The following is a 12,951-nucleotide window of genomic DNA, read 5'->3' as shown; positions in this document are numbered from 1 at the left end:
TTGTGCGTTTACTTGGAAAATAAAGCGGTAACATAAGACCACAACGGCATTGATGATGGTAATATCTTTCTTTGAAGTTTTTATTTTATACATGATTCTTTAAATACACAAATTATGAAAATGGAAAGGAAGAAAGACAGAAAGAAATAATAGAGGGGTTTGTAAATGAAGAAGAAAAAACGAACTGACTAATCTAGATTTAAGCCGAAGCTGCCTTTTCTCTCATCAAGTTAAGAGCGGAACCAGCCTTGAACCATTCGATCTGACCAGCGTTGAAAGTGTGGTTAAGGGTGATTTCTTGGGTGTTGCCATCGGCCTTGTGGAGACGGAGAGTCAAGGGTTGACCTTCCTTGAAGTCAGTCAAACCAACAATGTCGACCTTGTCAGAGGGGTCGATCTTGTCATAATCGGCGGGGTTGGCAAAGGTCAAGGGAAGCATACCCTGCTTCTTCAAGTTGGTTTCGTGGATACGAGCGAACGACTTGGTGATGATGGCGCAACCGTTCAAGAAACGGGGTTCAAGAGCGGCGTGTTCACGGGAAGAACCTTCACCATAGTTCTCGTCACCAATAACGACCCATCGGATACCTTCGGCCTTGTAGTCACGAGCGGTCTCAGGGACACCCTTGTACTCACCAGTGTACTGGTTCTTGACCTTGTTCACGGCATCATTCTCGGCATTGACGGCACCAATCAACATGTTGTTGGAGATGTTGTCCAAGTGGCCACGGTACTTGAGCCAGGGACCGGCCATGGAGATGTGATCGGTGGTACATTTGCCCTTGACCTTGATAAGGATAGGGACATTGGTGATATCCTGACCATCCCACTTGGCAAAAGGCTTGAGCAACTGAAGACGGTTGGACTTGGGATCAACAGCGACATTGACATTGCTGCGATCGGCAGGGGGAGCCTGGTAGGTGTTCTCACCAGCATCGTAACCGCGAGGAGGCAATTCATCACCGGTAGGAGGCACCAACTTGTAGGGCTTACCGTCAGCACCGGTCAAAGAGTCGGTGATGGGGTTGAAAGTCAAGTCACCGGCAATGGTAAGAGCGGTGACGATTTCGGGCGAAGCAACGAAAGCGTGGGTGGCAGGGTTGGCATCGTTACGACCAGTGAAGTTACGGTTGTAAGAGGTGATGATGGAGTTCTTTTCACCCTTCTTGACATCCTTACGATCCCACTGACCAATGCAAGGACCGCAAGCGTTGGCGAGGACAACACCACCAGCATTGGTAAGGATATCCATGATACCGTCACGTTCAATGGTGGCACGGATCTGTTCGGAACCGGGGGTAATGGTGAACTTGGACTTGACCTTGACACCGTGATCGGCGGCTTGCTGAGCGAGCGAAGCAGAGCGGGCCATGTCTTCGTACGAAGAGTTGGTGCAGGAACCGATAAGACCAACCTTGAGCTCCTGGGGCCAGTCGTTTTCCTTGACAGCATCCTTGAACTTGCTGAGAGGAGTGGCCAAATCGGGAGTGAAGGGACCGTTGATGTGGGGTTCGAGCTTGTCAAGATCGATTTCGATCAATTCGTCATACTGAGCACCTTCATCGGCGCGGAGGTTGTGAGCAAACGATTCAGCGTACTTGGCAATGTCACCACGGTTGGTGGCACGCAAGTAGTCTCCCATACGGTTGTTGAAGGGGAACATGGAGGTGGTAGCACCAATTTCGGCACCCATATTACAGATGGTACCCATACCAGTGCAGGAGATGGAATCGACACCATCACCGAGGTATTCAACGATGGCACCAGTACCACCCTTGACGGTCAAAATACCGGCAACCTTGAGGATGACATCCTTGGGGGAAGTCCAGCCACTGAGTTTACCGTGAAGCTTGACACCAATGACCTTGGGGCACTTGAGTTCCCAAGGGATATCGGCCATGACATCGACAGCGTCAGCACCACCGACACCAATAGCGACCATACCAAGACCACCAGCGTTGGGGGTGTGGGAGTCAGTACCGATCATCAAACCACCGGGGAAAGCATAGTTCTCGAGAATGATCTGGTGAATAATACCGGAACCGGGTCTCCAGAAACCAATGTTGTACTTGGCGGTAGCGGTGGCCAAGAAATCGTAGACCTCCTTGTTGATGTCAATAGCACGAGCCAAATCCTTGGGACCGCCGATCTGAGCTTCAATCAAGTGATCACAGTGAACGGTGGTAGGAACAGCCACGCTAGGGAGACCAGCCGACATGAACTGAAGCAAAGCCATCTGAGCAGTAGCATCCTGGCAAGCCACACGATCAGGACGGAGCTTGAGGTAAGACTTGCCGCGGGCAATCTCTTGGTTTTCAGCATCATCTAAATGGCCATACACGACCTTTTCGGACAAAGTCAAAGGACGGTTCAATCTAAATCATACATACAACCCCTTGGTCAGTCACAGGTCCACCAAAACAGCAATAAAGAAAGGAAAAAGAAAAGTTGATATTATCGAATCACGATTGCGAGCATCGGTCGACCCACGCCCAATGACACTCACGACCGACATGCAAAATGACAGAAAAAAAAAGTCATCTGCACGCGTCTGTGCGTCCCCACCATGAATCGACAAAAAGAAAAATCCAAACAGAAACATGCAGACTGCACGTGAAAAAAAAGGGGAGAAAGGGAAAAGGGCAAAATAAATAAAAATATTGTTTTCTTATATTACCTCTTGCGAACGATTTCCAAGTTATCTTCAATACGTTGGTAGTTGATGAATTTGTCTTGTTCAAGGTTGGACATGGCAACCTTTTGAGCGGCCCAGGTACCGGCAGCATAGTTGCGAGATTGGGATTTAACGGCCGGGACAAATGCCTGAACAGAAAGTAAACATTACCGTGGGTAAGCCAAGTTGTCATTTTGTTGTGAAGTGAAAAAAAAGTGGGGGAGAGGGGAAATGAACGAGGGTTTGTTTTCTTTGTTTTTTTTTTGGAGGGCGTTTATTTACCTTGGCGGCCTTCATGAAAGACTTGGAAGACAACATTGTGTATTATATCGGTTCTATCAAACGAGACGAATTGCGCGTAGGATAGACTGCAAAAATGAAGAGAGGGGGGGAGGGTGTGGGTTTAAAAAGAGAAGGGGGGATTGTTAAGAAAAAGAAAAAAAGAGGCAAAGAAAAAAAAAACAAAAAGAGAAAAGAAGTAACAATTCCAGGTTATGTACGTGATCTTGTTACTCAGTCACCCAAAAAAGGGAGGGGCTACACAAAAAAATTCAATGTTTTTTTCCAAATGATTCATGTGAAATTTTACAACTCCACCTGTTTCAAATGGGTAAAATACATCGTTTATGACAGCTTGTGGGGGTAGATTTAATGCCTTTCTTGTTGCCTATGCTTCGTGTTCGCCCATCAATTCAAGGCCAAAAATTTCCAACCAAAGATGGGGGCAACATCTTCTTTGATGGAAATGATGGATTAGGGTCAATTTGTCATGGAATTCGAGATTTGTCATGATAAAGTCATAAGGTTGAAGGGCCAAGTAAAAAGCATGTATCAATCAAAAAAAGCCGTCCGGGCCATGAAATCCTGATATCACTTCCGACATTGGCCAGGATCATCATTTATCCCTATTCTTCCCCTTTTTTCCGCTTATCAGGGAAAAAAAACACGGCATACCACCGCGATTTTCCGACCTTGTAAGCAAAGCGAACATGAAACCAATAATAGTCATCGTAAAAGATACAAAAGTAACAAGTGAGCATATTTCAACAGTTGCTAGGTGATGAAAAAAAAGGGGTAAATTGAGTAAGCTTTCTCCATGACATGGATTGAGACACCCTGGCAATAAAAAAACATCACAGTGCGTAATCTTTTTTTCTTTTGGTATCTAATTTGAACTCCGCGAGTGCCCAATGAAAATGACTGGTGTCACTGCCCGCGTTTTCCCATTGCGATTGGATCAGCGGGAAAATTTAGAGTGGGCACCAATGTCATCAGCTCCAAAGTCTTCCCGGCTAAAGACCACTCCGCCAGCGGCAAGTCTGCATTGTGTTTTTTTCGTTTTTTTCGGCTCTTCTTTTCTTTTTCTTTTTTTTGGCCAGCCTCCGAATTGAGGACCAGCTTTTGGGACGTGCGACAAGCGCGTGAACCCCGAAGCTCCCACGACCATCTAAGCTGTGGTTGAAAAATCCCAGAATAAAAAGAGGAAAATGTAACCATCCACCATATAAAAGCGGGCCGGACCGTTCCTCTTCACGTCGTATTCGCGCTGTTGCTCGTTATGTAAGCTTAAAAAATAAGATTGAATCATCAGCGCGTGATATCCCCATTTCATCATCCACTACAGTCATCGTATCTGGAGACCTAGTCAAATTATCTCACCTTTCTTGTCACACCATGGACACGAGAAAAAAAAAATACACTTTAAACCATTCATGAACCCCAGTCTGATCCATGATAAAATAAAAAAAAAGAAGAAGAATAGAATCTTGAACCCTTCACAATAACCTCTTATTATGCTTGGAAATAAGCGGCCGCTTTTTTTTTTAATAAATTGGTTACATTATGATTAATTCTAAAAATACAGTGGCTATACGGTTTAATAGAAGATCCGCTTTGGGCGCAAGGTAAAACCCAGAGATCGTGAATGGACGGACAACGCAAATATAACAAATTAGTACGTGACCGATGGCTAATGCTTTTGCTTGGGTGGTTTTTCCTCGGAGGGTTGGGGAGGCAGAACAATGATGTGACGGGTGTCCAGGTCTTGGGAAGTGGGTCCATATAAAAGATGGTGATAATGGGAGCTACTTGCTTCGTTTCTATCGCATGCATCGATAGAAGACACCCAAGGGTCCATCAACACGTCTTCCAGGGTATATCGAGTGGTTGGATCCGGATCCAACATACGGGCCATGACCGGTCGTGCATATCGCGGCAAGACTTTCATCAATTGCGAAGGCCCACGTGGGGTCAGATAATTGGCATATGATTTATCGTGGCTAGGACGAGGTAAACGCCAAGGGAAGCGACGAATCGTCATGCAAATAAAGATGATCGCACAGGACCACAAATCCGACTTTCGCGCATCATACTCCCGTTGTGTATACTGTTCAGGAGCAATATACGGATCCGACCCGCAAATCCCTAAAACCGAAAGAATGTATGAGAAATTGAATTTCAGAATCGTGATGGGACACTGCCAGGTGCTTGCTTACCTGTACTCATATGAACATCCTTTTCAAAAGGATATCTGATGACGGTGGCACAACCAAAATCGATGATCTTGACGATACCCATTTCGTTCAGAACCATGTTATCAAGTTTCAGATCGCGATGAGCGATTCCCATTTGCTGCAAATACGCCACACCACTAAGCAATTGACGCCAACAACACGCAATTTCGAGAGGACACATCTCGGCGGCCATGACGATACTGAACATATCATTGGGAGCATATTCCATGATCTCATAGAATGCGGTGCCTTCTTGTATGATATCAAGAGCTTCAATGACATTGGCATGATGCAGCGTCGATCCAATGCAAAATTCGGCCGTCACTTTCTTGATGTATTCCTTTTCCTTCTCTCCAGGCAACCGTTTTCGAAACTGTTTCACGGCAAATGTCTTGCCATCGGTACTACGACGGATAATTCGCACAGATCCACCAGACCCTTTACCCACAAATTGGCCTGCATAGCAACCATAAATTAGCTTGGATCGTCCCGATTGATTGATAAGTCTCCAACAAAAAAAAAAAAAAAAAAAAAAAAAAAGAAAAAAAAAAACCAAGAAAGGAGGAACAAAGAAAAAATGAAAAGAAAACTCTTTCACTTACCCCACTTGCCGTATCGTTTTCCAAGATCTTTGTTGAATTCGTTGGCAAAGGAAATATCACTGTGCATGGAGACGGAACTGCGGACACTGGTGCCATCATCATCGATATAGCTTTTTCTTGACTTTTTTTTGAAAAAGTGTTTGAGATCGTTGAGAATGGTGTCCTTTTTCTCTAGATGGTGAAAGTGGGTGTGATGGTAATGGCTGTCATATTCTGGCTTTTTGAAAATGAACTGGGAAGGCGTGCAGGTTCGATGGAAGCTGGACGGAGACGGGGAATCACGCATGGCATGGGTAGGTTTGGATTCAGAAGAGGAATAATGCTCATGGCAACTACCATGAGATGATAACGAGGCCGGTGTATGAGATTTAGAGCTACCAACCGAATGACGCGATGAGCTGGACAAGGGTCCTGTCGCACTCACAGCGCCGTCCATGGAAGGATCATGACCTGGGGTACTTGGTAAGGATGGACCTTCAGGAGTGATGTTTTTGAAACGATGCACAGCATGCTTTTCTTGGAATATTTTTGGAGGAATATCAAAGTTGACGGATTGAAGTTGTTCGCTTAACCGTTGAGCCATATCCTGCTGCGACTCACTTAATCCTAGAATGGTGGTCGGTCTCGCTGATCGATAGGAGACATCTTGTAGATGGGCTGCAGGCACACCCGTGGTTTCCAAGTTGGGTTGAGATGACAACATGAATTTACCCCACTTTTGTGAAAACAAACAAAAAAAGGGGTGGGGGAAGGGGAGAATTACGAAATAATTAAAACAACAAAAAAAGCAACAAAAAAAATAAATTTAAAATGAAAGAAAAGTTCAAGCAAACAGGCAAAATAATGTACCATTTCGTCCGGAGAGTTGCTAAATATGGAATTGACATGGTCCACTCTTTTTTTCTTTTTTCAAGAGCCGTTGCCGAATGGTCTTTCGGTACTGGCCGAATTTCCGTCTTTGTAGAGTTTACGATGATCCTGTTCCACATTTTATTGTTTTTAGCTGGCTGTTCCTCTATGATATTTGTATAGATTTCAAGACTTTGGTCCATCATGGGCACCACTGTTTGCCACTGCAACGACAACAAATAAGGTTTCTGGTATCACTATGGTTTGCCGATCATGGGAGTGGCAGCACGGAACAAGTTCAAGTTACACCCGATGGAACGACTTTTAAGAGCAGTGGCACTTCTTTGAGGGTTGCCTTTTCTTTTTTCCTCTGCTCTTCGCTGCCCATGATTGATCTTGTTTCCTTGGCTGTGGTGACTGATTGGATGAGCCACGGGTGAAACATTTCTTAATTATATGTGGAGTGATGTTCCGTAAAATGACGATATGTTGGTTTCAAAGAGGGGCTCTGCTCATATCGGTTTTAGATTAAGAACCGTTGATTCGTGGATTTAATTGAAGCGGCGATGAGAAGGATATTCAACAGGTTGAATGTTTAAAGTACAAATAAAAAAAGTACGGGGTACAACGGGAGGATCGAGATTAATGGTATTAAATTTAAAAGGTGATAATAAGACAGATGAATAAATAGGTTGCTTGAATAAAATAAAAGCTATTTTACAATTGCATTGTAGACCGTTTGATTTTGAGGGAATGGCACCGGCTGGGCGGTTGAAGCGAAGAGGAAGCGGTGCGGGTGGTGGGCGTGACGGGTGCACCGGATATGCCTTGTTCTATGGTGACACTAGGTGGTGCGGACGGTGCATGAATCACGGAGGATGGAACCGAGATTCCTGTGATTTCCGATGCCAGTCGAACATCCAACAAGGTAGGGCGGATGGAACGACCGGGGGGCCCTTTGCTGGGGCGAACACAATAAAGATGGTCACCATGATTTCGCTTGTCCCAATGCATTTGCATGGCTTTCTGTAATGCTGGATCGGCCAGAAAGAAGAGCATCAAAAAGATTCCCTGAGCAGGCACCGTGATGAATGTCATCAATGCATAAAAGGCGCATACTTTTTGGTTCTGGTAAGAATAAATGAAATCAATGACACCCCAAATACGAGTGATCACCAGAGCTAGATAAAAAAAAATGGGGACCATCAGGAAATGAACAAACAAGATGACATCAGTTGCCGAGGCTACGGACGAAAAGTGAAGCTCACGTTGGGCTGCAAATTGCAGAAACTTACCGAGGGGGTACCATATGACTCGGTAGATGGTTTTGGCAAGAAAGGACGGGCGAAAAGCATTTCGACTATCGGTTGATTGAGAGCGCCGGCGTGGACTGTCTGGGCTGGCTGGGTCGTCATTTTCGGTAGCATTGAGGTCAGTAGAGATATCCATGGTAGGACGAAAAAAGAGATTGAAAAACCGTGGTTTGCGGGGTCGAATACGATCCAAGTGCTGGTTGATTAGGTTTTCTTCTCGCCGCATCTTTATGAGGACAAGTAAGAGCGCAATGAAGCAGTAGACAATGGAAAGCAGGATCCACAAGTACAAATCAAACAAGACCCACAACGAAGTGATATGATGTTGGTCGCCCAAGAACCAGCATTCTCGCACGTTTGGATCGTAGCCGTAAACAGGTGTAGGGGATATCAGAGGTGCTACGGCGGCGATGAACGATATGAGGGCACTGACAGTGAGATAAACGAACTCCAAATGACGGCAGCTGCGAATGGAGTGAACGAATACGATCTGGAGATTGACGGCGATACAAGTGATCAGCAGGGTACTTCCGATATCGGAGAAGACGTAGAGAAACATGAGAAACTGGCATGCCGGATCGGATAAGGTCAAATGCGACCGCAATATAGTGGCAACAGCGAGAAGGATATGAACGACGGAAGCATAGAGGAGCAGACGAAGCGAGATACGATCGAGGTCTTTGTTGACGTGGCGTATAAACGCGTAGCCAACAATGACCGCAACGGCACATACGATGGAAACGTAGAATAGGATGACACTCACGCGTGAACTTAAATCCTTGAGGGCGGCGGGAGTGATGCCATGGTCCATCTCCGTTTCATTAAACCGCCTCTGGAAACCGTCCATTTCTCACATGCGAAAGCAAAGAGAAATTGACCAAACAAAAAAATTAAAAAAGGATGATGAACAAATCCATGTGGCCGGTGTCGCCGAATTTTTTTTTAAGGTATTTCACGTAAAATACGATTGTTTTTTCCCCCCGAGTTTTTTTTTTCTGGGTGTTTTGTTTTTGGACCGTTCACGATGTGGGTGTGTGCGTGTGTGTGTATATATGGATTGGAACGAGGATAATCCCCCATCTATGATTGTTCATGTTTTATGCATGCTGCTAACCTTCTTTTTTTTAACCCTCTATGCGTCATTGATCACTCCCCTTGGTGACGATTTGCGTGTCCCTCGTCCACTCGGTCGTCGTTGTTTTTTTTCCTCGCTCTTCATACAATTGCCCTACAGTACACCATTAATTATTTTCTGCGTAGGTGCTAAAATAATAAACAGCATTTTTCACCAAAACCCCCCACACAACCTCCACCCCCATCCCACTCACCAATACATAAAAGTACACATATAACACTCACACACACATACACACACGCACTCACGCACATCTAATACATCACCTTACCCGCATACATAAGACCCGTCTATTATTCCCGCTGCTTCTACCGCTCCTTCTCTTTCCTCGCTTTTTCTTTTTTCTATTCTTTTTTTTTTTTTTGCTCCTGTTCATATCTTCCCTCACTTGTCTCATTCTTTTTTTTTTTTTCCTTTTTTACTTTTTCTGTCCTTTTCTTAGCTGTCAACGTATTTGTTTCACATAGCCACACACACACTACGCTACGTTATGACCAAAGACGAACTGTCAGACGATGAACCGTGGCGATCACTGGATCCCGATCCTGGTGAGTGAGTCACCGCTGGCAATTTCCCCCAAGCCCATTTCACGAGGAATGCCAAAAGTGTAATCTCTTCCTTTATTTTTTATTTTTTGTTCCCCTTGTCAGGTGCATTCACACAATTGTGTCTTCGCATGGGGGTTCGCGGCGTTCAAGTTGAACGACTCCATTCGATGAAGCGAGATTCATTACGAACCTTAAAGTAGGCTGTCCGAAAGAAAAAAGGGACGACTTTCCCTTTTTCCACTGCAAACACAGACGTGAATTATGGCAAGGTCGCTTAATGACCCTCTCTTTTTTATTTATTTATGTATACTATATTCTGTCACAAAGACCGGTATATGGGGTAATTTTATTGGTGCGACAAAAGACGGATCTATCACTCAAAGACGAACCGTCGACGAGCAATGGCCCAATTTATTTTGCGAATCAGGTAAAAATCAATAGTCAGCAGGAAAAATGGATAGATTGTGGTGATCTTATGCATGATGGGTGTGGTTTTGTAGGTAGTCCATTGGGCTTATGCGATGCATGCTCTGCTTAGCGTACTGCTGAACTGTGATGAGATCGAAATTGGTGCGGATCTGGCTCATTTTAAACACTTCACTCGAGATTTTTCGCCAATGGTATTGATTTCCTTTCTCTTTTTTTTCTGTTGTTGTTACTCAACCTTAAAAAATTTATGCATAAAAAAACTCAGATCTCTTCTCCACCCTTTTTTATATGTATTTTTATATTTTTTCCTCTTTTTTTTTCCGTATGATACTCTGAATGGAAAAACAACGAAAGATGAAGGGGTTAAGCTTAACCAATTGCGACAAGCTCAAGAAGGCCCAAAATAGTCTCAGGTAAGACGATCATCTGCCATGATTTTATTATACCCAACGGTTCTCAATCGTTTCATGCTGCCGGGGGTGGGGCACGGTAGCAATTTTCACTCGTCATCGCTGGACGACAAAATCTATCATCACATCAGCTACATATATAACAGTGGTCATCTGTGGGAATTGGATGGATTCAAAAGAGGACCCGTCAAATTAGGTAAAACCTCTCGCTTGTCTCGAACGAGAAAAAAAAATGCATCATTCATTGATTGTCGGTTCTTCAACAGGTTTATGTACCGATGATAATTGGTTGGAAGTCGCACGCACCGAGTTATTACGCAAAGTCGAACTGTAGGCCCCTCTTTTCTGGCAATTTACCAGACCCGTTCCTTGCTGACCATGATTTCTCTTTTTGACAACGTTTTTGTAAAGATATCAGCGTCAACATATTCCTTATTCGATTTGGTCGGTGATGGAAGATCGACGACGAGTGCTGCAACGACGGTTGATAGCCAAGCAATATATCCAGACCGTCATTGAACGACAACTCGATGAACATCATCCATCTTGGCGCATGCTTATGCGTGTACAACAATGGCAAGACGAATACGCTCACGCTATGAATAATGTAAGTAACTATTGACGAAAAAGATGCCATCCTCGGGGTAGGATTACTCATAATCTCATAAAAAGGCAAATAATAAACGGGGTCAAGATGCGTCAACCTATCTACTGAATACATACTGTCGATCCATCCACGATATGCCAAAGGATGAACAAAATGCAATGCACAGTCAATTAGAAACGGAGGTCAAGAACCGCCCAATGGACGAACTAACCACCCTCTGGCTCAAGATACAAGATGACACCTTGAGACTCTACGAGCAATTGGGCCAAGAAGACGAAAAAGAAGAAAACTATAAGGTAAAAACGATTTATTCTATTATTCATTTGAACGATCCCGGTATTGATGAATCGTTTTAAAAAGCATGACGTGGTTCGAAGGAATCATGATTACAAGCCGTTTATTACGAGCTTAATTGACAGTTTGGTGGCTCAAGGATACCTGCAGCAAATGCTTGCAGATGCCTCTTGATGGAGTAAACAACAGCAACACTTTTTTTTTCCAGGATATAATATTCTTTTTTTCTTACCTAAGAAAAAGGGGATGAGGGAGGGGGGGGGGAATATTATACCGCATGCACATGTGATGAACCCCCCTTGGTGAATTTCATACATTTTATGCATCTCGTGTCTTTTTTTTTCCTTCTGTTTTCTTTTCAGTCGTTTTTCCTTTTAGAGTTAATCATCTCTTTGTATGCCATATTTTTCCTTTCACGCTTTTTATCATCATGCACCATCACTTGTCTTGCTAATTTTTTTTTTTCTTTATTCCCTTTTCCATCATCAAATCACCAATTGTATCGCTTTTTAAATACCAATGAACCACTCTTTGCATTCTTTCCTTTGATCTTCACTTCTATTCATGTTCACCGAAATAATGGTTAAAATATAAAGCAAATGATGATTTTTGTATGTATTGAAGAAAAAAAAAGATGATTCTAGAAGTAACCATCAAGATTAAAATAAAATACACGCATTTCCATAGTCATGATGCGTTCGACTGTGTTGGGATGGAGGAGGAGGAGGGGAGGGGGTTGCTGAGAGTCGGGAAGCGGTTGAGGTTATGGTCTAACATTTGTTTGGCCACTGTGTTGTAGTGATTCAATCCAAGAACTTGCCATAGAATGACTAATCCCAATCAGGTATCATTGCAAAGTCGTATCCGGGATACTTGTAATATGCGTAGTAAGCAAGATACAAATGGTAAGCACCTGCATGGATATTGGGTTAGACCACACTGGCCAAAATGATAAGCACTGCGGTACTTGCCTGGAATAAACATGATGCTACCGAGAATGAGGAATGGCAATCCTCGACTGAGCCAAACCTATGAGACATGTTAGTCACTTGATTCATAATTTCACAAGAGTCAACACCGCCAAGATTACCTCAGATGTAATAAAACCAGTCTTGATCAGTGCTCCGATAACGATCAAAAGTGATCCGACACTGAAGAGTAATGTTGCCAAACCAATAGCCTTCCAGGGAACTAGAAATAACGCAGTCAGTACTTGGTGCATAGACTCGCTTTTCCGCCACCATCAAAAGAGGATGGGGGATTATGCAACGCATCGCGATACTTGCTTGGGGTTTCTGGCGTTTCAAATTGAGCCGGGGAGAACCCACGATCGTCTTGGAGTTCGACGAACTGCCGACGTTTACTCTTTGGTTTAAGTGGATTGCGCATTCTCATGTATACTTTTCCCAAGTTCCAAAAGAGCACTCCACCCAATATCAAGGCTTAAAAAAAACTAAGCAGCCCGGCTAATTTAAATGCCGCGCCCATCACATGCTGCATTTTATCCGCTGCCAAGATTTCTGAATACAGTTATACCTTAGAATGTTTATTTGATGATATTGATGAGGATGAGGATG

The 12,951-nt window shown here is 44.0% G+C and overlaps 6 protein-coding genes across 6 annotated transcripts; 2 read left to right on the top strand and 4 right to left on the bottom strand.

The window, feature by feature from the left end:
* Positions 1-49: 49 nt before the first annotated feature.
* BYT42DRAFT_641161 (aconitate hydratase) lies at positions 50-3,126 on the bottom strand. The gene is made up of 3 exons (XM_051572544.1): positions 2,957-3,126; positions 2,678-2,823; positions 50-2,375 (listed from the first exon to the last, which is right to left on the bottom strand). The coding sequence occupies exons 1-3, from the start codon at positions 2,990-2,992 to the stop codon at positions 200-202; spliced, it is 2,358 nt and encodes a 785-aa protein (XP_051428604.1). The 5' UTR covers positions 2,993-3,126; the 3' UTR covers positions 50-199.
* Positions 3,127-4,643: 1,517 nt separating this feature from the next.
* On the bottom strand, positions 4,644-6,372 carry BYT42DRAFT_591530 (kinase-like domain-containing protein; the record flags this gene model as incomplete). The annotated part of the gene is made up of 3 exons (XM_051570547.1): positions 4,644-5,098; positions 5,170-5,643; positions 5,790-6,372. The coding sequence occupies 3 exons, from the start codon at positions 6,370-6,372 to the stop codon at positions 4,644-4,646; spliced, it is 1,512 nt and encodes a 503-aa protein (XP_051428603.1).
* Positions 6,373-7,355: 983 nt separating this feature from the next.
* On the bottom strand, positions 7,356-8,798 carry BYT42DRAFT_601593 (uncharacterized protein; the record flags this gene model as incomplete). The annotated part of the gene is made up of 2 exons (XM_051571032.1): positions 7,356-7,819; positions 7,934-8,798. The coding sequence occupies 2 exons, from the start codon at positions 8,796-8,798 to the stop codon at positions 7,356-7,358; spliced, it is 1,329 nt and encodes a 442-aa protein (XP_051428602.1).
* A 133-nt stretch (positions 8,799-8,931) lies between these two features.
* On the top strand, positions 8,932-9,408 carry BYT42DRAFT_553230 (uncharacterized protein). The gene has a single exon (XM_051566457.1). The coding sequence runs from the start codon at positions 9,004-9,006 to the stop codon at positions 9,301-9,303; it is 300 nt and encodes a 99-aa protein (XP_051428601.1). The 5' UTR covers positions 8,932-9,003; the 3' UTR covers positions 9,304-9,408.
* A 168-nt stretch (positions 9,409-9,576) lies between these two features.
* BYT42DRAFT_609819 (uncharacterized protein) lies at positions 9,577-11,548 on the top strand (the record flags this gene model as incomplete). Its single annotated transcript, XM_051571316.1, has 10 exons — positions 9,577-9,634; positions 9,737-9,830; positions 9,962-10,061; positions 10,135-10,254; positions 10,418-10,476; positions 10,557-10,669; positions 10,740-10,803; positions 10,885-11,080; positions 11,146-11,376; positions 11,441-11,548. 10 exons carry the CDS (start codon positions 9,577-9,579, stop codon positions 11,546-11,548), a joined length of 1,143 nt encoding a protein of 380 aa, XP_051428600.1.
* Positions 11,549-12,087: 539 nt separating this feature from the next.
* On the bottom strand, positions 12,088-12,879 carry BYT42DRAFT_29242 (uncharacterized protein). The gene is made up of 4 exons (XM_051562882.1): positions 12,661-12,879; positions 12,465-12,565; positions 12,342-12,403; positions 12,088-12,287 (listed from the first exon to the last, which is right to left on the bottom strand). Exons 1-4 carry the CDS (start codon positions 12,767-12,769, stop codon positions 12,215-12,217), a joined length of 345 nt encoding a protein of 114 aa, XP_051428599.1. The 5' UTR covers positions 12,770-12,879; the 3' UTR covers positions 12,088-12,214.
* Between the last annotated feature and the right edge of the window lie 72 nt (positions 12,880-12,951).

Source organism: Radiomyces spectabilis (assembly GCF_025331425.1).
Source record: "Radiomyces spectabilis strain NRRL 2753 chromosome Unknown BYT42scaffold_1, whole genome shotgun sequence".
Classification (NCBI taxonomy): Eukaryota; Fungi; Mucoromycota; class Mucoromycetes; order Mucorales; family Radiomycetaceae; genus Radiomyces; species Radiomyces spectabilis.
Note: the sequence above shows the minus strand (reverse complement) of the source record. Positions and strands in the feature narration are given on the sequence as shown.